The sequence below is a fragment of the Anabas testudineus genome, chromosome 11 (assembly GCF_900324465.2).
Source record: "Anabas testudineus chromosome 11, fAnaTes1.2, whole genome shotgun sequence".
Lineage (NCBI taxonomy): Eukaryota > Metazoa > Chordata > Actinopteri > Anabantiformes > Anabantidae > Anabas > Anabas testudineus.
Genome location: NC_046620.1, coordinates 597501 through 622283, shown reverse-complemented (window position 1 = coordinate 622283; position 24783 = coordinate 597501). Strand labels below are relative to the sequence as shown.

At 41.4% G+C, this 24783-nt stretch overlaps 2 protein-coding genes across 5 annotated transcripts in view; one reads left to right on the top strand and one right to left on the bottom strand.

Annotated features, from left to right (window-relative positions):
* Positions 1–6535: 6535 nt before the first annotated feature.
* Positions 6536–13287, bottom strand: LOC113155171 (toll-like receptor 13). Of its 3 annotated transcripts, none has more exons than XM_026349732.1 (4): positions 13173–13287; positions 10014–12587; positions 8825–8939; positions 6536–8641 (listed from the first exon to the last, which is right to left on the bottom strand). In XM_026349732.1, the coding sequence occupies exons 2-4, from the start codon at positions 12499–12501 to the stop codon at positions 8404–8406; spliced, it is 2841 nt and encodes a 946-aa protein (XP_026205517.1). In that variant the 5' UTR covers positions 12502–12587; positions 13173–13287; the 3' UTR covers positions 6536–8403. The 3 variants fall into 3 exon arrangements, with proteins under 3 accessions (XP_026205517.1, XP_026205518.1, XP_026205519.1); XM_026349733.1 differs by having other exon boundaries at positions 10014–12576; XM_026349734.1 differs by having other exon boundaries at positions 8478–8619.
* A 7956-nt stretch (positions 13288–21243) lies between these two features.
* The window catches only part of LOC113155169 (toll-like receptor 13), a 4628-nt gene continuing 1088 nt past the window's right edge, over positions 21244–24783 (top strand). For both annotated transcript variants that reach the window (XM_026349727.1, XM_026349728.1), the window contains exons 1-2: positions 21244–21280; positions 22180–24766. In XM_026349727.1, the coding sequence (XP_026205512.1) occupies positions 22267–24766 (2500 nt within the window). In that variant the 5' untranslated portion in view covers positions 21244–21280; positions 22180–22266. The remainder of the gene's footprint in view (positions 21281–22179; positions 24767–24783) is intronic.

The following is a 24783-nucleotide window of genomic DNA, read 5'->3' as shown; positions in this document are numbered from 1 at the left end:
AACAGTTGTTATAAAAATCTAAACCCTGACACACCTGAGCTGAACCTGAACTAATATTTAGTCATAAATAAACAATCCAACTCGTCCTCGGGCGGCGATCACACTGAAGCAGCTCTGTGCTGCTTTTCACTCTGTTCCTAGGCAACATGTGCTCATCAGTTATTTACAGTTCCACATACATTTAGGAGATAAAAGACACGTTAATACCACAAAAACTCACCAACGCTCCTCCAACTTCACTCTTTGTTGTTGAAGACTGTCGTCACTCATTTCCAACCCAGTCTTGTAAAAAACGTTGTTAATCAGCGTATTTGCCAAAACACGAGCAGGTTGACAGCGACACTGAATTTATAATCAATAAGAAAAGAATAACTGGAATTCTCTGACTGGATAGAACATTAAGGCAAAAACCTTAAAAGAAAATATCTCTGCAGCGTCTGGGAGCAGACGTTGTTTAATTTACTTTTTTACTTCATATATTTTCTTTAAAGTGAGAACATGAAGCTTTAAACTGATCTTGACTGACCAGGAAATTCAACAACATCTTACAGACCTCACAGCAAAGGTGAAGGTAGAAGTCAGAGTTAATGCCGACACTGCACAGTTTACACACACACACACTCATATACACACACGTTCATTCACACACTGATAAACATGGATTCTGTAAATTTCACAGAAACACATCAGTAAGTAATATTATCTTCTAACTCATACTAAAGATAAGATCAGACCTGCTGATCGTGTTTAAAGAATCTTTCACATTTTAAGTTGTACCATGTGTTTAATAAAGATGAAGACCTGCTGCTGCAGAAAAACATCAGTGACATGAAACATGTTACAGTGAATTCACTGATGTTAATGATGAAATACACAGAAAGAAAGAGAGAAAGTACACAGATAATAATTAAGGTACTATGGGGGGGGGGGGGTCTGTGTTCGACATGTGGCCTGTAAATGATAATAATAAATAAATAAATGTTTCTTCTCAGCTGATTCCTGTTGAACCAGCTGTGTTTCTGTGTTTATGTCCCATTAAAACATTTTCCAGTGTCTGTTGCTCAGTATCTTGTCTCAGTGGAAGTTACCCAGAGCTTCCAGACACTTCCTGTTTCAGATGTGATGGGACTCCAGCTGTCACAACGATGCAGTCAGTCATCACTTACCTGCTGCTGCTCTCTCAGCATCAATCACGCTGTGTCTGAGGGCAGAGATCCACAGACGACGGCCGACGTGACTGAATAAAGTAGTAAAACATCATCCGCTGCTGTTTTATGACACTCAACACAAATCTTATTTATTTCACCGCCACTAAAAGTTGATGATGATCATTTCTAAATGTTGTTCCATTAGAAAACCACTCACGTCCTCTGTGTGTCGTCCAGCTCCTGCTGCTGTTCCCCAGCAGCTCTGACAGCAGCTCACCCACTCACTCCTGCTGGACTCACAGAATAAAGGATATTTAGTGTCAGAAATCTCTGCAGATGACTGGCACCGGCTCCTGGTTTCTCTGCCAAGCCCTGCAGCAGTCACCTCGAACAGAGGAAGAGTCCATTTCATGGCTAAACTCACGCTGAGAGACACAAATGTGCACATCGCCTCATTCTAACATGTCCACTGTTCCTAAGAATCAGTAGTGGGAGAAGATTCAGAATGTACAGCTTTATGACTCTATAGATACAAATGGTCTGCTGTCATACAGTGTTTGACCAAAGTGTTGGACAAAGGAGCTTCTCATTCACCCTTTGATACAAAGACGATCAGACGAAGTGAGGTGAGATGAAGATTGAATGAATCTTCATCGAGCTGATAAACGTCCACTACTGTCAAACTCCACTCTGTGCATTAGATTCAACAAGAGACAGAAAAAAGTGACTCTGCCCAATAATTATTTTGTTTCTCCCCTCGGATGAGAACATCCCGCCTGCGGTGGAGGAGTTTCTGTGGGTTCTAATCTCATCTGTCCTCTGTGCTGCAGACGGCAGCAGATACACCAGTGAAAAACAATAACTGAGTTATCACAGTTAAAAAACGCAGCGACGTGTCAGAGGGGGACAAACACACAGCTCAGTCATCAGCCAGCTAAATACAATCAGTTCGACGGGAAAACATCAGTCTGTCTGTTTCTGCCTGTCTCCCAGTTTGAATGTTGCTCATTTACTGTGTATTAAAGATTTGACCTGATCAACTGGCAGGAGTGAAACTCGGGTTTAAACCAGGCCGTTTAAACAGCTCACCTTTACTAACAGGGGAAGCAAACAGACACAGGCAGAGCATCATGAAACATCATAAAGAAATAAAGATAAACTTTAATGTCATTACAACATCGTATGAGATGAAGCATCATGAAGCATCATCTAGTTCCTTCCTCACCTGTAATGAATTTAATGCCATCAGACATTTTTCTTTCTCGTTTGGTTTCTGCCTCGTTACAGCTGAAGTCCTACATCCACCAGATGAATCTCTACACTGAGTGCCACTAGTCCCACACAGAGAAACATTTTTACCTTCTAATGCTTGAGATGTGGTTCTGTGTTAAATCACGTGCAGCTCAGGTCATACAACCAAATGGACAAGTCTGAAGGTCCCGGTCCAACAAGCTCAATGTGAAAATGTTCCATGAAACTTGAAGTGGCTGTAAACTAACCATCGGTCTGAAAAGTAAAAAACAAAAACAACTTGTTGTTTCAAGAAGTTTTCAGAAAAGACCAGAGAGAAGACAGATCTCAGTCTAATGGACAGAAATGTACCCACTCGTATCGACAGCGATGGAGCTTTGAAGCTTGTTCATGCTGACCACATAAAAGCAGCTTTGATGGAAAGACGTCTGGTCCATCTGTCCGGCAAACACCAAACGGCCTGTTTGCTGGTTGGCGATGAGCTTTTCATTTCTGCCTCCACTGCAGTTTTAAATTTCCAGCTGGAGGATTTTCATCAGATTGTCTCAGTGTGGATAAACCAGCTTCTTTCAGCTTCCCACCAGCAAAACTAGAGGAAACACAGGAGAAACAGGATGAGTGCAAGCTAATCTGAGTGCAGGGAAACACTGTGGTCCTCACCTCTACCACTGAACACCAACCCAACATTTAGTGTGTTCACAGGTAGCAGTGTCCCAGCTGTCTCCAGGGCAGTGACAGGGACACAGCAGCTGCTGAGTGTTTTCACAAGCTGACTCAGAGTTGAATAAATTATCTATTATAATAACATTTACCTTAAGAGAGTTAAGATAGATGGTAAAATAGGACAGTGGGAGTTTTAAACAGTGAAATCTGTGGGAGGAGACGCTGCTGTCCTCTCTTCCCTCAGTCAGCGCTCCAGGCTTTCACTTTATCCTCCAGAGTCATTTACTTTTCTATTTCATACATCGTTCTGAAAGAAAAACTTGGAATTCAGAGGAATTTAAAAACCAGCCGGAGCATGTTTGGTTCTGCAGAGAGATCCGGTTTTTGGATCAGATTGTGAGGCTCAGTGTACTTTAAACAAGTTATTATTATTGTTATTATTGTTGTTGTTGTTGTTGTTGTTGTTGTGTTGTTGTTGTGTTGAGCACGGTGTCTGTGACATATTCAGCTCTAACACGTGTTAAACATGTTTAAAAGCTTGTGTTTGAGTATTGATGTAAAACATGTTCAGAGCCTCAGGATGTGTTTTAAAGAATCCGCTCAGGTGGCAGCGACGGTGGGTGGGGCAGCAGATCGGTGAGGGTGGAGGTTGGAAAGTGAATCCCAGTCCTCAGTTTAAGATAATGTTTCACCGCCTGCAGACACACAGGAGAGAAAACCGTTCCCCTCCTCTGGTCTCTTTTTTATTTTTTGGTTGTTTGTCTTTCACCTCGTCTTCTCTCTCCTTCCTCTCCTCGTCCTCCCTCCAAGCCGTCTCTCCTCTCCATCCCGCCTGACTGACTCCTCTTAATGGAAGTGTTTTTCTGGCCTAGGGAAGCCGCCGGGCACAAACACAAACACACTCACAAGACCGTTTTCACGTCACACTTATGAGACCAAATGTACAAAACTCACATCTAAACCCATTTAAACAGAGAAACTCGACTCGAGTCCTGCACCGGGTTGAGTACCTGTGGTGCAGAAATCCACCGTCCTCCCTCTGTGTGTGTCTTTGTGTGACTTTTCTTTCTTATCCTATTAAAAAGACTTTTACTTTCTGACTTTAACTCTAATTGATCGAACAAACCCAACTGCTGAAGCCTAATTTTGAAGTAAACGTATCTGTTTAAGTGAATGTGAACAGCACAGGCTTTTCCATTGAGTGTGTGCGTGAGGCGTTTTCTCCTTCTCTCTTTCCTCCTCCGTCCTCAGTTTAAACCACAGTGCACTTGCTCTCTTGGCCCTGTCTCTCTCTGTGAACTCCCTCTGGCCTCCGCCGTCCGTCTGGCTGGCGGATGGAGTCAAACCGGACCAGAATCAAAAGCAGAATCCAGATGAATAAGAAATGAAATGAGAGGTGGAGGGAGGACAGCTGAGGAGAGACCAAGCAAGAGGAGGAAGTGATGAAACGACAGGAGGTCAGTACCTGAAAAACAAGGAGAGAGAGCAGGTTTCTCAGCTCAGGACTGAGTCAGCAAAACTTCAAACACACTCACAAAGTTCCTATTTAATTCTGTTTATTCTATTTGATTAAAGTCTTCAGTCTTTGTACAGCCTCTTCACTCCGCTGGATGATTGGTCGACTGGGGGAGTGATGTCATCGGGTCATGTGTCTTCGATTTTGTTCCAATCAAGCGTGGGTGAGAAAATCAGTCGGAGTTCTTTGTGTCTTTATTATTTGTTAATTGACCTGTGAAGCTGTAAAGAAGAGGTATGTTACAGTTCAGCCTTTCCACAGGAAGCAGCAGGGGACGGTGACCTGAGCGCCTCCTGCAGGTGAATCAGTGTGAGTGAGAAATCACCTCGTTAAAAACTGATGAGCAGCAGCAGCAGCTCCTCTGGTTTCTCTGACAGAGTCACTGAGAGGATTTAACAGGAAACAATTTTATTAGTGTCAGCAGACTGGGGGCAGACTGCTGACAGGGTGGGGAGGCTGAAATGTGCTCCTCAATGAGACGAGATAACCGAGGACATGCAGGAAATCCAGGGTGAGAGAGCATCCGACTGTGTCAGAGAGAGAGAGAGAGAGAGTGTTTGTGTGTAGTGAAGATAGAAAATGACAGAAAAGAGGGATTAACAGCAGACGGAGGTTTAAATGGAGTCAATATCTGTCTGACTGGGTTCAATTAAATTTAGTCTGGGACAGGGAGGGGGTGGGGGGGTGAGCAAATGACTGACAGCTGCTCAGTGATGTTACTGTAATGGAGAATCATTCAGGGCGTTAACTAACGTACGGTCAGACGACGTCTGCTAGAATCCAGTTCTCAGGTCTCTGCTGGTCATTTACAGACGGACTCATCTGTGCTTCAACGTGACAACAAAACATCAGTGTTTTACTAAATGAGGTCACTTCTATTCACGGACATGTTTTAGAATCGGGTACCTGTGATCTTTATGTGATGTTGACCTTTTTATTTCACTACATTTACAAAATGACATCTTCTCTCTGTCCTAAGAAATTATTCCGTTTCTTCATCCGTGGCTTTTTTCAAACTGCTTCGTTGACGGACAGATGATATTACTACACATTATTAAACTATTTGTACAGTTTAGTACGACTTAAAACCACTTTGAGATGCTCGTTCAGCAAAATGCAGCTGAAGCACTGATGACCTGAGATATTATAGTTGAACCAGTTAGTTCTTCTTCAACCATTCACAAAACAACGTCGTAACAAAGACACTTCCTGTCCAACAGTGACGCTCTTGCAGAGAGGGAAGCTCTGCACTCAGACACGTCTCCTCTCGTGTGTGCTGACTAGTTTCTCCGTGGTCGTGTAACGCTGTGTGGCACCGACACCGTCTGTGAGAGTTAACTGTGTGGGGCTGATGGAGGTCAGATGAGGTGTAATAGCAGCAGATTGCTCTCCCTGTTTCAGTCGATGACTTTTGATGTCTCCAAATGAAGAGCTGTTATCGGATCATTGGTTGCCAGGTAACCGCATCATTTTGGACCATTAAAGTTTGGAGACGACAGAGATGAGCTCCGAGTTTGGCCGACGATGGAAACTTGTCTCTGTGGTTTTGTTTTAATCAGCTTTTACTTTATGAGCTTGATTTAGCCTTTAATTCTCTTTTTATGTTCCAATCTTCTTTACTGCAAACTGATGCCGCTTTTTACATTTGGCAGATTTTAGGTTTATTGACTCCCAAACTCCATTTCAATAGAGTTGAGGTGGAATTTTATAGCTCATGGTCATTATTGTGTGTAAAGTGTGTGTATTACTTAATGAAACTATATGATTTTATTATGACCATAACTATTGTTATTACAGTTAATAAAGCCTTCTCCATTATTAATAAGTTGCCATAATCTCTGCTGTGGTTCAGCACAGTAATAATAACAGTAGTGTGTAGATTCATATGAGCACAGTCTCTGTTCCATTATTCATGAGTGACTCCACCTTGATCCACTCTACTTAATATCACGTTATTCATCCTGTGTAATTTATAGAAGCAGTGAAGCAACATTCTGTAAATTTAGCCCCAGATATGTTTGGTCCAGTATCTGTGTTTGTATCCATCAGCGTATTAATGTTGCTTTATACTGGTTGACACCCCTTACTGCCAAGGGGGGGTCAACCAGTTATTTACCATTATATATATTAATTCTGTATTGATTTAGATGAAGATCAGATGACATTTGATGAAATATTAATCCTGAAAACCATGAAATTCCAAAAGGTTCACATACTTTTTCTTGCTACTGTAAGTATGTTTCTGTCTATCACAGTAAATATTAACAATGACATAAAAAGTGATGCAGCATTCGAGTGTTTTTTGTCTTTGTGGAGTTTTGTATTTTATATTTATTCGTGTAAATCATCTCCATCTTCAGATTTGACTCTGAAGAGTAACGGTCCAAAGACGTGCACTTAAATTCATCAGTGACTGTCGGTGTGAATGGTTGTCTGTCTCTCTGCGTCTACCCAATGATAGATTGGTTAGCTGTCCAGACTGTCTCTTATTCAGGGTCAGGTCCAGATAATCGGACATAGGTGAACTAAAAAAAACACATGGGAGCAGAGAGCTACAGAGACTCTGAACATCTAATAAAGCAGATTTCATTGTAATGAGAGTGTGATTAATTAGACTAAGTGTGAGGAACACACACCACACTCAGATCAATGCACACATATTAAAGTGGTACGTACTGACAGAGGCCATTAGAGGTTTAATCAGTGAGTGGCTGTTTGTTCATCTACTCTGAACCAGGTCCATGTCCTTGATCAATAACACACAGTGGACCTGCTGATACAGATTATTACAGATATAGCAGCTTTATGCTCCTCTCAGTAACAAACTGACTAAGTTTCATTACATTCAGTAATTAAAGTATTATTATTGATTAAATATCTGCACTGTAGTATAAGAGTTCAGTACCCAGTGATCAGGTTTCAGAACAGTTGACAGATGCTGCACAGTAAGTGTGGTCTGAGGCAGAAAAAAGCAGAAAACAGTTACAGCACAGCCATGTCTGCATCTGTATGAGATGTGATTATACTAAGCAGCTGAAGCTGTGTGGTTTAATAGATCAGAAGGTTGTATTAAAACGAGGATTTCACGTTTTTCACGTTGGGTAAAGGTGAAGGTACATACGATAGTAACTGTGCTGAGCATGTGACGTCTCACTGCTTCTGTACTAATGTTTGCACTGTAATGAAATAAATGTGAAACATGACATTCAATAAAACGACGTTAAAGGTTTTAAAAAAGTCACTTAATAAAATTAAATATTGATGTTTAAATGAGAAATCTATTCTAATACAATCACATCCAAAGCAATTTTTCTTCAACGCTGAACTCCTGTCACTTTTTAATTCGCCCTCTTGTTCTCTAATGCTTCATTACACACACACACACACACACACACAAAACAGTATTTACAGTATCTAGCACCTGAGTGTGTGTAATCAGTGGGGTCATAAAGATTAATGAGCCATTTATTTGAAAGCCAATCAACAGGAGAACTACAGGGACAGATTATGTCAAACTCTTGACCAGTACACATGAATTAAATCGGTCTGTGGTCCCAAACACAGCTCTGTGGACTTCAGTGGGAAGTTCAGAATTTATATTTACAGGTAATAAGGTAGGAAATCTATTTTGTCTAATCAAACAAGACAGAGGAAATAAAATATACTGAGCGATAAAGGACGTGATGCATTTCTTCTGTAACTGTGGAGAAGAATCAATCACAACAATCTAACAATGTTTAGTGACACTAAGACTCTGTCGCTGTGGAAGGTGAGGATCTGGATCTCGTTCACGGTAAAATTCTCCTTCAAACCTTCAGTGATATCTCAGCACTGTGCTGGTCCAGTCAGCAGGTTGTTGTCGGTGGGGTCGTCTCCTGTGTCCAGAGCTCTCCGGACGTTCTGCCAGAACACTCCTGTGTGTTGTCCAGCCTGAGGCCAGCTCAGGTAAGTGCGTCTCTTCACCAGCTTCCTCATCCGGTAGTACGGAGACATCTGCTGGTCCGGGATCTCCTCCAGAAACAGGAGGATCAACACGTCCTTCTGCTCGTCAAACAGACGGAAACTGTAACAACACACAGGACAGACAGGACCAGGACAGACCAGGACCAGGACAGACCAGAAGAGAGAGGACTGTGACATAAGAGCAGGACACACTGCTAGATGTTACCACAGGGAGGTCGTTTAATCTATCTGTGTGTAGCCATCATTAAAATACAGAAAGGATCATGAAGGCTGGCACCCCCACCTGGCCATCTGGATCTCTCTGGAGCACCACTCGCTCTGCAGGAAGTGCTGACTTATCACACAGATGGTCTTCCTGCTGCTGTAGATGGTGTCTGTAATGTTCTCCATGGGTTCACCTGTAAACACAACAGTATGTATGTGAGTAAATATGGAGCCTGGAGGTTTAAGACCATGTTCACAGAGTTCTTGTTTGACACCTGCATTCAGGAGTTACCACAACTGCTGGAGCTGACACTGGTTCCATCAGGCAGCTAGATACAGTTGAAAGAAATCTGCACAAATCGGCTCCAGACTAAAAACGATAAGCTACAAAAATAGAGCGTTTCCAAAACCACTAAGAATTCTGTGCAGAACATCTGCAAGTCACAGAGAACAATTTAACTCCATGAAAGTCTTTAGTAAGGAAAGTAAATAAAGGTGAATTTACCAAACACAAACATCAGAATTTCATACACCAACATGCAAAGTTTCAGTTCAGATGTACTCAGAGTTTATTGTTTTAGCTTCAAGTAGCTGTGCACAACCACGTCCGAATGCTGCAGTGATTATTTGAAGAATAGTTATTGTCATGTCTTAGTGAATAAGCTAGACGTCAGTAATAATGCATGTCAGACGTGACGTGTTGTCCTCTGAAGTACCTCTTTAGACAGGACTGCTGCATCATTTATTGCTGCTAGACCTTAAACAGTGTTTAGCCAAACCCTCACTAAAATGAAAGATCACTTATCATCTTTACACATTTATACAAACATTTATTATTAATGGACAAACGGAGGCCGGCTCTGGTTCTGACTGAGGGTGAGAAACTTCTCAAAATAACTTTGTGGAACTGATAACAGCACGTCTTCCTTTTATAGACTTAAACTCAACCTCATACGTGTTGCGAAGGTCCAGTGGTGTTAACTGTTCGAGTTAAATGATAACAGGTCATAGAAAACTGAGCCTACTGAGAAAGTGTTGTTTGACTTTTTTAACTGTTCAAGGTATTTCCAGGACCATCAGAAACTGAGTACAGTGTATTCATCAGTGTTGTCATCTTTCTATTGAGAGCGGGTTTGTGTTTTTTTTAAGGTGGGAAATTTGTTGTATACTAGTGCAGATTGCTGCTAAGATGTTGTTGATATGGGATCAATTCATTTTAAGCAGCAAGCAGAAAAGAAGAGACAGACGTAAAGACAGAACTGGTTTACCTGGTTGGAAGTCTCTGTGGTGCAGACAGAGTCTCCAGCCCTGCTCCTCCTCCAGCACTGGAAGCATCTCTCTGTAAACCCAGGCCTCGTCGTGAACGTTGTAGGAGACGAAGGCGTCAAACTGATGAGGAGTTCCCTTCTTCTTCTTCCTGCTGTCATAGAGGAAGGCCTGGAAGAAGTAGAAGCCGTAGGATAGTTGCCATCTTAGAAAGTGGTAGATGAAGGATGAGAGGAGGGCCAGAACAACCAGACAGGTGCTGGAAATGAAGCAGAGGAAGCCGACATCCATCCAACAGGACTGGACGTCAAAGTCCAGCAACTTCCTGCCCTGTTCAGCACCAGGAGAGGAACAGGTGTACTGATGGGCGTTTACAACCTGAGTTTGGTTGTTGCCTATTACCCACTGGATAAATCCAGCGTTAGAACAGTCACAGGTGAACGGGTTATTGTCCAGGTCCAGGTATGTTAGAGCAGGGAGAGACTGGAAGACCGTCTCATTGATCACTGTGAGCTCATTATTGCTGAGGTTTAAGAATCTTAGTGCAGATGGGCGAGCCTTCACCAGAAAATCCAAAGACTTGAGTTTACAGCTAGAAAAATCAAGGACCTCCAGATTGGGGATTGGGTGAAACAGTTCAGGATCCAGCTCTGACAGATCAGTCTGTCTGATTGTTAGTCTTTTAAGGTGGACGTTAAACCTCAATGTGCCGACTTGTGCTGCAGAACTATATATATTGTCAGCTGTGAAGTCCTCTAAATGGTTCATGCCCCTGAGCGTTTGTGTTAGTTTGTCACAGTCGAAGCCACAGAGGTGACCGCTGCAGATCATTGTGAAAGATTTTAATGACTTTAAATTAAAGAAAGCTTCAACGCTGTTTGTATTGAGACTTTTCAAACTACTGACATTACTCAAGTAGATTGTAAGATTTTCCAACTTTGGTAGATCGGTGAAGTTATACTTAAAGCTGAGGGGAACATGTATTACAAGAGTCTCCAGGTTGTTCAGTCCCTTAAAGGCCGTATTATCAATGTCATCTGAAACCACATTTAAATATTTTAGGGATATTAAACCTTGAAAATCCCCTTTTTCAAGATGTTGTACAGAGTTTTCACTCATATCTAAGAACTCAAGCTTCAATGCGCCTGTTTTGAAGGAATTTCCAAATGTCTGTAGCATGTTGTGACTCAGATCTAAAACCTTCAGCTCATTAAGTTTTTCAAACACACACTTGACCAGTTTGGCAATGCGGTTGGTTTTTAGATGAAGCTCAATGAGTCGTGTTGTGTTGATGAAATCATCACAGCTCAACTCAGAGATTAGATTGTCGTTCAGATTCAGAATCTCAAGGGAGGACAGGCTCCTAACATCATGTGGCACGTTATGGTAGAAATTGTGCTCCACGTTCAGGGACCTCAGTCTCTTCATTGAACGTATGGAACCTTTAGGCAGTTCAGTCATGTGAGTATCGGACAAGTCAAGTTCACTGAGCTGAGAGCAGGAGACAAGTTTTTTACTTGCGACCTTGTTCGAAGACAGATCCAACTTCCTAAGTGTTGGTATTTTGCAGAATGTGTCTAAAAGTCTTTTGTTGATCAATTTCTTGTACCCCAGTCTCAGATGCATCAGTGAGTCCAGACTCTGCTGGACTTGTTGGATCTCATCATAAGGAATTAAAGTGTGTCCAAGATACAGGTGAGTTATGTTTCTCAGTAAACTCTTGTCTGGTATGTCCCACTTCAGGACACCAGCTTGACCACATCGAGAAAGGTCTATGGATTGTAGGTGAGGAAAGATCGGTGTGGTGATGCTGAACTTCTTCAGTTTATTATAAGAAACATCCAACACTTTAAGCCCTGAGGATTTACTAAGCTGCAGATCTTTGGTCTCAAAGGACGTAAATAAATTATAGCTAATACTCAGCTCTTGTAGATGTGGTAGCTGGAGAATGGGCTGAATGTCAGTGATTTGTTGGAGGTTGTTGAATCCTAACATTACAGTTTGTAAGCTGCTCAGAAACTGAAAGGCTGATGTATGAATGAACTTAATGTGGTTGGTGCTGAGGACAAGAACCGTGAGGTTGGACAGTCCCTGAAAGAGGTTCGCAGTCAGGTTAGTGAGACGGTTACTTCTGATATCAAGAGTTGTCAATGCACCCAAATGGATGAAAGATCCATCGTCCACATGAGTAATGTAATTATCCTGCAGGTTCAGACTTCGCAGCTTTGACAAGCTGCCAAAATCTTTCCTGTGAATCTTTTTAAGCAGATTGTGGAAGAGTTTTACTGAGGTCACATGTCTGGGGAGGTCATCAGGGACGATAACAAGTTCACGGCTTGAGCAGTCCACAAAAACATCATCCAGAGGATCGTCAGAGTAATCGATGGTGCAGTTTTTCAGTGAGTACGCCAATGAAGGCTGAAGAAGAAACGGAAGTAGGACAAGAAGTCTTAGAATGAAGCATAGTGACGAACGTCCTCCTGGTGGCATCTTGGACCATTGGACTGATATGTTCAGCTCCTGTAATTCGGACGTCCGAAGCTAGTAATGTTCAAAGATGTAAATCTGTCGAAGACCTCAGTGAAATAAAAGAGTGAGTATTTAAATGTTAGAAATGACTTTATCCTTTACAGGACTAGTTTACAATCCAATCACACAGTTGTCTCTTTGATAAACAGGAAGCAATATGACATTTAATTAGAAAACAGTTAACATGACTGTGACATAAAACGCTAATTAATACAGTCTAGATAGTTGACAGCTGGAACTAACGTAATTACTGAATGATTGTTTCTTTGATTAACTGTTTATCTTTAAAATAATAATTTGTGTAGTATAGACAATGGTGGTGCCTTCAAATGTCTCAATCTATTTAAAACCACATTTTATTCGAGAACATTCATTCAGTTTTACCATCACATACGTCATACAGGGTATGAATCCTCTCAGATTCTGATAGAAAATGTTCAAATATATTTTAGGAAGAAAAGCAACCTAGAAAAAAAAGAGTGTGGACTAAAAAAAACAGTAGTAGTGGTGAGTGCTGGATTATATGTGACATGGTTAAAAAACTTAAGTATTATTGAAGCATTTTTTGTTTTTTTTAGGTTTGTTCATAAAGTAAATGAGCTTCAACAAACAGGAATATTGGTAATACTTACAGTCTCGAGTGTAGAGCCTCAGATGTCACGGTCGGGGCTCAGAACTGAACAAACAGGCTTTGTTTCAGTTCAGTAGTGTTAACTTCCTGCAGTGAAGGAATACGTGTCCCACTAAAAAAAGAGATGTGAAACCTCTGTGCTGCAAAACTTTCTAAATATATTTGAACTGTTGAACCAACAGAACTAAGTCTTACAACACAAGGTGGTGAAATTACAACAGTTACACCCTGAGATGTGAAATACTCCAAGTAAACGTTAGCTCAGAAATGACTTTACTAAATTCATACATGACAATTAGCTGAAGTGCTTTTCCTAAAAACACATCAATACCGAGCACTGAAGGTATCACAGTGACTCCTGCGCATTCGTTCCTGTCAAAACGACCAAGCCTGTGTAAAGTCCATCCATCGTTATCCTGACCTCTAAAGGTTTTCAACAGTGCTAGCGTCTATCCGAGCTGTCATTGGACGAGAGGTGGGGTGCACGCTGGACAGGTGTGTTACAGGACTGACAAGAGACAGACAACCGTTCACACACATGACCAACTAGCCTAACCTAGAGGAATCCAGAGTACCTAGAGAAAAGCCATGTCGACATGAGGAGACATGCAACATGTGTTGAAAATAAAGGCACAGTTCAGTAAAAATCCTGCAGCGTCCTTCAGGGACTGGGTAGAAACCTGTCATTCTGTTCACCTGACATCGAAACATTGGAGCTAACTGAAACTTCTTTTGAGGTTTGTTGTGTTACTTGCTTTGATAGTTAGACTTGATTTAATGTTGTATCTGTTTTGTATTACAGGTGTATCCCTGTCTCCTGTCTGGAGTTGGGTTAGTTATGTTTGGTTTAGTGTGTGTTTAGTTGACTTGATCTTTTTAGTCTTGACTTTTGTTAGTTTCCATGAAGTTGTAATGAACTATGCTTTAGTTAACTATTTAAATTATGAACTGTTTGTCCTTTGTCTTTTCTAAATACTGATCATTCGTCTCTTCCCTGTGGACATTACAGTTTCTCTTCCATAGCTTCAGGTGTCCTGTCCTTTGGCCTACACTTTGCCCTTTGCTTGCTGTTGCTTTGAAACAATTTCCAATGCCTAAAGGGTCAGAGGTCACACAGGAATAAAATACATCCAGCAACTTCTACATCCAATGAAATGTTAAGACTAATTCTGGACATCAAACCCATCTCTGCTGTAGAAAAGTGCTGTACTCTGGTGATTTTCTGTTATTCGTGTCATTTAATCTTTACCTCCATCTGAGCCTGGACACCACTGACAGGTGATAATTACACCTTGGTGTCGCCCTTTTTCATTAAAGTGAAACTTGTTAATTAGCTTCAGTCCTCCCACAGCTTTCATCTCCCCTCATCTCTTGTCTCTTATTTTATCTTCTCTTTACGTCTGAGAAGGTTCTTCTGTGTTTGAACTTGTAAATGAGACTTTCTGTCATGGCCTCCCACAGGGGGCTTCTGGGTAACGCAGTTCAAAGAGAGGAGGAGGTGACAGTGGTTAATAACCTTCTAGGTGATGTTGTCTACTTTCATGTAAAGTTTTATTTCGTCTTCAGTTGAAAGGAATAAGACAGTGATGTTAAAAGAACCATCATGAATAAAACTTACATTACAATTACATGGTTAGTTGAATTGTTACCATGGTAACAACATGTATAATATTTATTTTATTATTTCCATAGAATCATGTTAATCTCGTTGTACGATGTTACAATGACAATAAAGTTTATCTTTATCTTTATCTTTATGTTTAAATAAAATGTTTTTGAATTATATATTTCATCGTGCTCATCCCTACCTATGACCTTTCACCTAAACAAGTCAGTTACAGAACTTGGCCTCGTAAACAGTAGTTCTTTAAAAACAAAGCACAAGATGTTCTGGAGGTTCTACGAGGAACTTGTTGTTAAACCTTGATTTGAGATGAATATACTCACGGTTTTATTACCATGACAACACAGTGATAATATTCACACCATTACCTCGGCTCATGTGTCATTCTCCTCCTTTGACAGGAAGTCTGAAGAGGCTGCTCATTGATTATGCACATATTCATGAAGTAGACATGCTAATGAGAGCAGCCGCCCACTCAGAAGGAGGTCACACACTGGTTAAGATTACTGACTTCCCACAGTCCTCCTGGGACTCCATCTGTCTGTTGAACACACACACAGAGCCTGCTGGAAGCAGTGTGTGTGTTAGTACTGTAAGTATTGTTGTGATGACCTTCATGGCGGTCTGTAGTTTTCACTTCCTGCAGATTCACCCTTAATTAAAAACTCCCAGGGCGAGATCAACGTGTCTATTAACAAGAACCAGCAAATAGAACTGAGTCAGAGGAAGCACCTTTGATTTCTCAGACGTGACCAGGTCCGGTCTGCTCCACAGACGGGTTTCAGTCTTTTCTTTTATTCCTGGCGTCTTTCAGTTTTCAGTCTAATTTTCCTGCTGCTTTGTGTCGTTCGACTTTTCTTTTCCTCATCCCGTCTCCTCTCTGCTCGTTAGCTCCATAACGAGAAGAGGAGTCACCTTCAGCTGCTGCTCTTCACATTTACATCCTGCTCATCCATATTCCACATCAAACCTCCGAGGAGCCTCACCTGAGATTAAAGCACCTCTCCACTCACAGGTTCACACACTGAGCAGTAATGTGACGGTGGAGCAAGGCACCAGGACTGCCAGGGTTAATGGTTCAAGTCCCACAGGGAGCCAACGATGGACATAAGGGCAGGTATTCTTAATGAGGCAGGGATCATATAAATTTAAAGAGTTTAAATTCTCCTGAGACTAAAAGAGGACGTGAACTGTTTCTGCTTTTTATGACCCAGTTTTAAACTGAAACTCCTTCTGTGTTGCTGTTGATGTTTCATCCTTTATATGAAGCAGATCATTAGTTTTTGGATGTGCGAACTGCGGCTGCAGGAGGTTTTATGAGGTTGGTTCAGTGATGTTATCAGAAAATCTGATGAATCCAGAAGTGCCTAGCTGTCAGTCAGACTGTGTACAGGAAAAAAGGACGACGTTAATGAATAGAAGAGAAGCACAGTGATATTAAACTTCAGATGTTTTATTATAAATTGATCTCAGAGAGGTGAGTTAAAGGAGGATCGCGTCCAAAGTCACTGAGGGGATAATGTTTTAGATCTGATATTGCACGAAATGTCAAATGTGAAGCTCCGGTCCCACAGACATAGAAGCTCTGTGATTTATGTCACAGATCAATATTTGGACAGGTCTAATCCAAATAAAGCGACTCTGATGAATAGTGAGTGGGTATCAGGTGAGAGGCCAAACAGAAATCCTAAATCACAGCTCACTAAACTTCTAAACTTCTCACTGATGGTTGAACTTACATACACGGCTATGACCTTGGTTCCATGTGAGTGGTTCTCGTTGTAGGAGTACGTAGTGTAGACCTGAAACTAAAGAACATTTAAAAACAGGTTCTGCAGTTCAAGAAGCATCAGTTTTAATAAGACTTAGAATCAAACTGCAGGTTAAAAGAACAGTGATAATGTTTTACATCAGACACGCAGCCAATACATTTCTATTTTAATGAATCAACCACAGCCCCCGTACAAGCTCCTTTGTTACTCCTGCTCTCGATTGTTGAGTTTGAACTTCCTGCTTCCGTTCACAGAGCCACAGTGACTGTGTGTGACCGACACTTTGTACTGAACCCAAACACCTGTGTCGTCTGTGTAGATGCAGGACCGAGGTTTCCACACTACACTGTGTGGAGACTACATGAGGAGACTTCATTCTGCCTTTCGATGGAGCAAGACTTGTTCACTCTACAACGATCAGTCTGTAGACTGTAACTGTCCTGTAGACCGTCTATTCCTGTCTGCTATTGTCTTTTAATGATGCTACTTCTTTGCTAACTGCTGTTTGTAGACTTTCCAGCTCTGATCATCCACAAACATGCTGTAGCAGGAACTGGCCTCATCTCTGAGGTCAGCAGAGGGGAGGCCACGGGGTTCAGTTTCTACATCTCAGCTAAATGGAGAAGCTCTGTGGTGTTAACAGAGGCTTCAAATTTAGTCATTTCACAGTCTGAAGCATATTTTCATTCTCTACGTCTGTTTTCCTGTGTTTACACAAGTTTATCGGTTTCTAAGGCCCTTCAAGGCAGTGCATTGGTTTCTAAGGCCCTTCAAGGCAGTGCATTGGTTTCTAAGGCCCTTCAAGGCAGTGCATTGGTTTCTATTTGTAGCTGACAGAGATTTGACATAAGAAACACCAACAAATAATAGTAAAAACGTGTTTGGAAGCATAAATGTAAATTTGTGGGTTTAATTCTGTGTTTTGAAATTAATGAAAAGTTATCAGTGCTTGAAATACTTGGAGATCTCACTCTTTCCATCTGCATCTAAAAGAGTAATAACTCCTTGTGCTTCGTGACGATAGAAATTTATTTACAGTCTAAAGACAGTTTGTTGGTTTTCAAGCAGCTCTTACAGAGTGAAGTGAGGCGGTCGTCATGTGGAGAAGAGTCCTTCAGACACATTTCACACCTAAACACATTTAGTGAAAACAAACCCAGACATCATAAAAAGCCTCAAGAGCCTGAATTTTCCATTACAAGCATTCATCAGCCGACAACAAGTGAGCAGTTTGAAGAGGTTTAAGGACACTTTATAGCGATCTCAGCAGTTTCCAGGCTCCATCACCATAAAACTAGTCCAACATTTAATATTAGGAAAACTCTAAATGTTGATTTAAATCGTTTCAGATATTGTGAGCACATAGAGGTGGTTTTACCCTCAGAATAAGAGTCAACCTGCCTTAAACTAACTTTCTGCAGCTTTTGACTCATAATTCAACACAGTTCTGTCAGAACAGCAATGATGCTCAATGTAATGCCCTTAAAAAAATAATACATTAGTTTAAGGCAAGTGGAGACAACCCCACTACCGCCCTGCTTGTTTTCCAACCACTCCTGCACTTACAGCATCTGAATGACTGATTCTGACTGATGTTTTTAATTTTATTAACTGGAGTCAAAGTAAGTTCTTTTGGGATTTTAATAAAGTTGAGCTATGGAGTGAAAGGAGAGGGACACTGAGAGGGTCAGGTGGAAAAGGAGCTGAGTAAAATGGTAGAGTTCAAGTAAGTAGAGACACAATGTCAGAATATCCAGGTGAGCCCAGCACACAGAAAAATCCCAATCCACAATCCTCCTAATGAAGCCAGAATCCCAAATCATCAAAACATCCAAAATCATCAAGATCCAGAAAAGTTCTCCAGTACAAACCATAAAAAGGCAGAATCAAGGTGGACCAGGTGAAGGAGAGGGAGGCGTTGGGAAGCTACCACTGATGCCAAACCAAAACCAGCAGAGGAAACCAGAGCAAAGCTGCAGGACAGACAAGATAATCAGGTACCAGCACGAGTCTCCTCAGTTTGTGTTTGGTTAAAAAAGAAATATAAAACTCGGAGTCTTACTGACTTCAAGAACTACGTCACAGACAAATATTGAAAAACTCTAAGGTCGACTTTATTAACCTGACAGCTGCAGCGATACGGTGAAGCATGGAGAAGAACAGAGGGATTACTGATGATTAGAAAGCTGAGCCCATTTTGTCTTCCAGAGCGTAATCCAGCACCGGACCACGACTCCATCAACAAAAGCCTCCAAAATCCAAACCTGCCTTTAAATAGCTGGTGAATGGCAGCACAGAGCTTTACCTTCTCTGTCTCCTCCCTTTCTACAGGAAGTGGGAATGAAGAAAAACCTGGAACATCCAAAGGGAAGGCTTCAGATTCATGTTTTTATTTTGTCAAGGAAGGGACAGGGTGCCCCCATCCCTGCTGCCTCTATTCACATTCAGCTTCCAGCTTATAAATAGATGAAATGTTAATGCAGTTCTTTGATGGGAGGACTTCCTGCAGATAAATCTTCAGAGGTAGGTGACGGGAACATACAGCTGGAAACAGACAGAATGATATCAGATCTGCGGCGGCCATGTTGGAGGTCGTGAAAGACGATTGTGCTTCTGTCATCGTCACAGGTTTGAAAAGGAAAAGCTAAAAAGGAAGAAGCTTCTATTTTTTACACAGTCTGGGTCTTTTTTACAGTTTAACCTTCTCTTCATGTCAGACAGGAACTCTGAGTCAGTGTAATGCTCAGTACAGCACCGGTACAGTCACTCCGTGGTCATTCTGGGTCTTTTTCAGTCGGAGTCTGTATAGAAAGGTGGGGGGGGGGCTCTTTAAATGTCTGTGCCTCGACCTCGTGTCTATGTGGAACCAGGTGAGACACACAGACATCAGGTCACCCTCTTAGACTTCTAGTCTGACTGAACTTGCTGGTTTGACTGAGGGGTGGGACCGACTTGTTGTTCGCTGCACAGTGAATCAATTTCAGCAGCAGGGAAGTGGAGACAGTGACTGTGAGGACGGTTGGTGAACTTCCTGTTGGTCATTGTACCAAGAGAACCCACGTTACTTCCTGTCTTCTTTTACAACACACAAGCAAATGTCATCCTCATTTAACTGAAGTGGTCTATTAAGATAAAACTAGTGAGTTTAGTCAAAGCATGAATGATTTAATCTGACGTTTAGTTTGAAATGAAACAAGGACCTTTACAGAAAATTGATGCTGATGATGATAATAAGAGATAATTGAACAGAGAAGGTTTGTAGCTGCTTCAGATTCTGTTCAGTCCAAGTGGTTTATGTGTACGAACAGCTTCTTCTTCATTAATTAAATATGGCTCTAGTTGAGAACACAGAAACAATTTACTGTACCGCTCACTAACAGCAGTTTGGTCATTAGACAAATCTAAGTGCTGAAACATTAAGTGACAAAATAAAAATAAGTGCTGGTACTAGTGGAAGACTAGTCACAAACATATTACATCCAATCGGTTTCAGATTCTAAATACAGAGCTCTACATGCTGTGATCAAACTAAATGTACAAGTGTTTGGTCACACAACGTGTTTGAATATTATCTGTCACAAGAGACCAGAGACATGAATTTAATCCTCAGGGTTAAAGAACAGGACCCGTTTTCTTTTGGTCTGATATTTTCAGCCTGTGCACATTAACTCTGATCTCTGTCTAGTTTGTGTTTGAGCCATGAAACAGAATATGATGTGTTTGGTATTTCTGCTGACTCTGAGCTTTAATCCTCTCCACTGAAGAACCATCATGTGGCATTTGGTTTTCACCGCTGCACCTCTGCTGTGGGCGAACGTGCCTTTAAATCTGGGAAGTACTATTCAAGGTCATCTAACTGTGGCCTCACACCACAGGCTGCATCCAAACCAGTGAAATGTACTAAACAGGGCTTTGCAACAATGTGGAAGTTAATGTGTAGCAGGAAAAAAAGGTGTAATGTAACAGTTCAGCAACTATAATACAACTAATCTCAAATATCAGTCAACGTGCTGCTTTAACAAAAGCTCCTCCAGAGGTTTCAAGGTTGATTTGAACCTTGAAAACAGGCTCATGCTGTGGTGGAGAAAGTCCTTTACTATACATTTACTACTAAAATTCCAAATATCTGCAGGTATCTCTAACTACTTTTCATTGTCAAACGTGCATAAAGACCTGATACATCTCTTGAATTTTAAAGGTACATTTCCACTGGATGTTGTTGTGGTGTGTCAACTAAAAACATTCATGTTTCGACTAAAACCATCGGCTGAGACTCTTGGACAGTGGCACAAATTCTTTAAAATGCAGTGAAAATAAATATAAAAATCTAAATATACAACTGTTGTGAACGCTGCGGTTTTGCTAAAACCTTCCATCAGTCAGTTCTTCACCTGAGTTTGTCTAATATATTCTGATCATGCTGCTAAAACCAGTACAGTTCAAAGCTGATTTATCAGCATCAGGGCTTCATCACAAACAGCAGAAATCTGTCAGCAGCTCAAGAACATCTGCTGTAAAAACATCTTTTTGTGTTTGTGGGGTTAAAGAAATAATTTTAATATAAAGTCAGTGAAGTGATGCTGTCAGATCTAAAGAACGGCCACCACCTCAGCTCCTCTACTGCTGCAGTAGAAATATTAGGGAACTGACACGAAGGCTCTGTGTTCACTGCTGAGCTCTGACAGCTGGGACGTGGCACTCTACAGAAGTACTGTGAGTATTAGAAGTATTTATTCATCTGTCGAGCTGCTGTACTTTAATATTTCTAGAACTGTGAGGTAACAAAAACTGAATCCTGATCAAATGCAGCACCTTAAACACACAAACACTTCAATTCTTCTTATTTCACAGTCGCACACACTAACGGCTGTGAGCCACACCATCACACTGGGGGACATGTCTGTGTTTTATTATGAATTATCATTATTTACATGTGGAAAAAATGACAAAGGTGATTTATATGTGTGCAGCTCCAGCCACAGTGAAGTAGGAACTTTAAATGTGAAAAATATAAGGAAGCAAAGAGCAGTAAAATCTATGTTACTTTAAAAACGGTACATAATATATCTGTATATATAATATTCTGCAGCTGTAAGCTGTCTTTTTTAGAAAAAACTATATTGTTATTGCTTAAATTTCAGACAGTAATATCACCAGTGTTGTTAAAATGAATTCTTTTTAAGGGATTTAAACAGCATCCTACATTTTGAAAACTGTGAAATAATAGTACAAATACATTAGTGGTGTCTTCAGTTGTGCATCAGCCTGTCCTGTCTTCTTGGAGGCTCTATGTTATTTACAGGAAGCAAAGTGAATGTGAAGTTTGGAGCAGGAGTCAAGTTTTTAAAAGCCGCTGGCTCTTTACAGCAGGACTTGCACAATCAAGTGTCTGTTCCATTCAAACAGCAACATGCACTCAGCTCCAGTTGTTGTTTGTGGAAGTGAGACTGAGAAAAATGGTTCCACACTAACAGTCTGTTGTTTTACAATCAATTTGTGAATTGACATTCATTTTGTAGCAAGAAAGTGTTTATGCGTATTTAAAATGTCAAAGTGTTTCTTCAGGATTTAAAATAATTCTCTGTAACATTTTCATTCTGCTTTTATTTCAGTGTTGTCTGCACATTAACATTCTTAAACATTAACTGCACGAACGCTCAGCTCACAACTGAACAATCATATCAGTCCAATGGTCCAAGATGCCACCAGGAGGACGTTCGTCACTGTGCTTCATTCTAAGACTTCTTGTCCTACTTCCGTTTGTTCTTCAGCCTTCATTGGCGTACTCACTGAAAAACTGCACCATCGATTACTCTGACGATCCTCTGGATGATGTTTTTGTGGACTGCTCAAGCCGTGAACTTGTTATCGTCCCTGATGACCTCCCCAGACATGTGACCTCAGTAAAACTCTTCCACAATCTGCTTAAAAAGATTCACAGGAAAGATTTTGGCAGCTTGTCAAAGCTGCGAAGTCTGAACCTGCAGGATAATTACATTACTCATGTGGACGATGGATCTTTCATCCATTTGGGTGCATTGACAACTCTTGATATCAGAAGTAACCGTCTCACTAACCTGACTGCGAACCTCTTTCAGGGACTGTCCAACCTCACGGTTCTTGTCCTCAGCACCAACCACATTAAGTTAATTCATACATCAGCCTTTCAGTTTCTGAGCAGCTTACAAACTGTAATGTTAGGATTCAACAACCTCCAACAAATCACTGACATTCAGCCCATTCTCCAGCTAGCACATCTACAAGAGCTGAGTATTAGCTATAATTTATTTACGTCCTTTGAGACCAAAGATCTGCAGCTTAGTAAATCCTCAGGGCTTAAAGTGTTGGATGTTTCTTATAATAAACTGAAGAAGTTCAGCATCACCACACCGATCTTTCCTCACCTACAATCCATAGACCTTTCTCGATGTGGTCAAGCTGGTGTCCTGAAGTGGGACATACCAGACAAGAGTTTACTGAGGAACATAACTCACCTGTATCTTGGAAACACTTTGATTCCTTTTGGTGAGATCCAACAAGTCCTGCAGAGTCTGGACTCACTGATGCATCTGAGACTGGATTATATGGAGAAGTTGATCCACAAACATCTCTTAGCTATAGTCTGCAAAATACCAACACTTAGGAAGCTGGATCTGTTTTGGAACAAGGTCCCCAATTTAAGTGCAAAACTTGTCTCCTGCTCTCAGCTCAGTGAACTTGACTTGTCCGATACTCACATGACTGAACTGTCTAAAGGTTCAGTACGGTCAATGAGGAGACTGAGGTCCCTGAACGTGGAGCACAACCTCCTCACCAAAGTGCCAGATGATGTTAGGAGCCTCTCCTCCCTTGAGATTCTGAATTTGAGTTACAATCTTATATCTGAGTTGAGCTGTGATGATTTCATCAACACAACACGACTCACTGAGCTTTATCTGACATCTAACTTCATTACCGAACTGAACAGGTGCATCTTTGAAAACTTCGATGACTTAAAGGTTTTGTATATGAGTGATAACATGATAAGGACATACGGACAGGTCTTTAACGTGGGCCCACCAAACCTTGTGTCTTTGGATTTGAGCAGAAACTTTGTATCTTGCTTTGATGATGGGGAATTTCAAGGATTAAGGTCCTTAAAATATTTGGACCTGGTGTCAAATTACATCGAAAGAATAAAACATGAGGCCTTTGATGGACTGAACAATCTGGAAACTCTTGTAGTATCTCTTCCTCTTGATTTCAGATATAACTTCCGAGGGTTACGTCACTTGGAAAATCTCACAGTCCATTTCAGTATGGGTGGGAGTTTCCAAAGTCCTCATGCAGATGATTATGAAGCTGTTTTTGATGTTGAGTGTTTGAAAGTTTTTACAATAATCTGCAGTGACTCTCACTCTGATATCTCCTTGGATGTACAGATTCTGCAGGCAATGAAACATTTAGAGGCCTTTACAGCTGATAACATCTCTGTTTCTGCACCAGATCCTATCACATTTCAATTCAACCCACAGCTCAAGAGACTAACAATCACAAGGACTGATCTGTCAGATCTGGATCCTGAACTGTTTCACCCAATTCCCAATCTGGAGGTCCTCGATTTTTCCAACTGTTATCTCAAGTCTTTGGATTTTCTAGCTCAGGTCGACCTCTCAGCACTCAGATATTTAAAAGTGACAGACAATGATCTGACAGTGATTAATGAGACGGTCTTCCAGTCTCTCCCTGCTCTAACATACCTGGACCTGGGCAATAACCCGTTCACCTGTGACTGTTCTAACGCTGGATTTATCCAGTGGGTGATGAGTAACGCCCAAACCCAGGTTGTCAACGCCCATCAGTACACCTGTTCCTTTCCTGTGGCTCAACAGGGGAGGAAGTTGTTAGAATTTAACACTGAGTCCTGTTGGATGGATGTCAGCTTCATCTGCTTCATTTCCAGCACCTGTCTGGTTGTTCTGACCCTCCTCTCATCCTTCATCTACCACTTTCTAAGATGGCAACTAGCCTACGGCTTCTACCTCTTCCTGGCCTTCCTCTATGACAGCAGGAAGAAGAAGAAGGGAACTCCTCATCAGTTTGACGCCTTCGTCTCCTACAACGTTCACGACGAGGCCTGGGTTTACAGAGAGATGCTTCCAGTGCTGGAGGAGGAGCAGGGCTGGAGACTCTGTCTGCACCACAGAGACTTCCAACCAGGTAAACCAGTTATGTCT

Coding starts and splice junctions, on each gene's coding strand:
- LOC113155171 (XM_026349732.1), bottom strand. CDS start 12,501: ATGCCACCAGGAGGACGTTCGTCACTATGCTTCATTCTAAGACTTCTT. Junction 8,940..10,013: donor CCACAGAGACTTCCAACCAG/GTAAACCAGTTC, acceptor TTGTGTTTACAG/GTGAACCCATGGAGAACATT. Junction 8,642..8,824: donor AGAGAGATCCAGATGGCCAG/GTGGGGGTGCCA, acceptor GTGTTGTTACAG/TTTCCGTCTGTTTGACGAGC.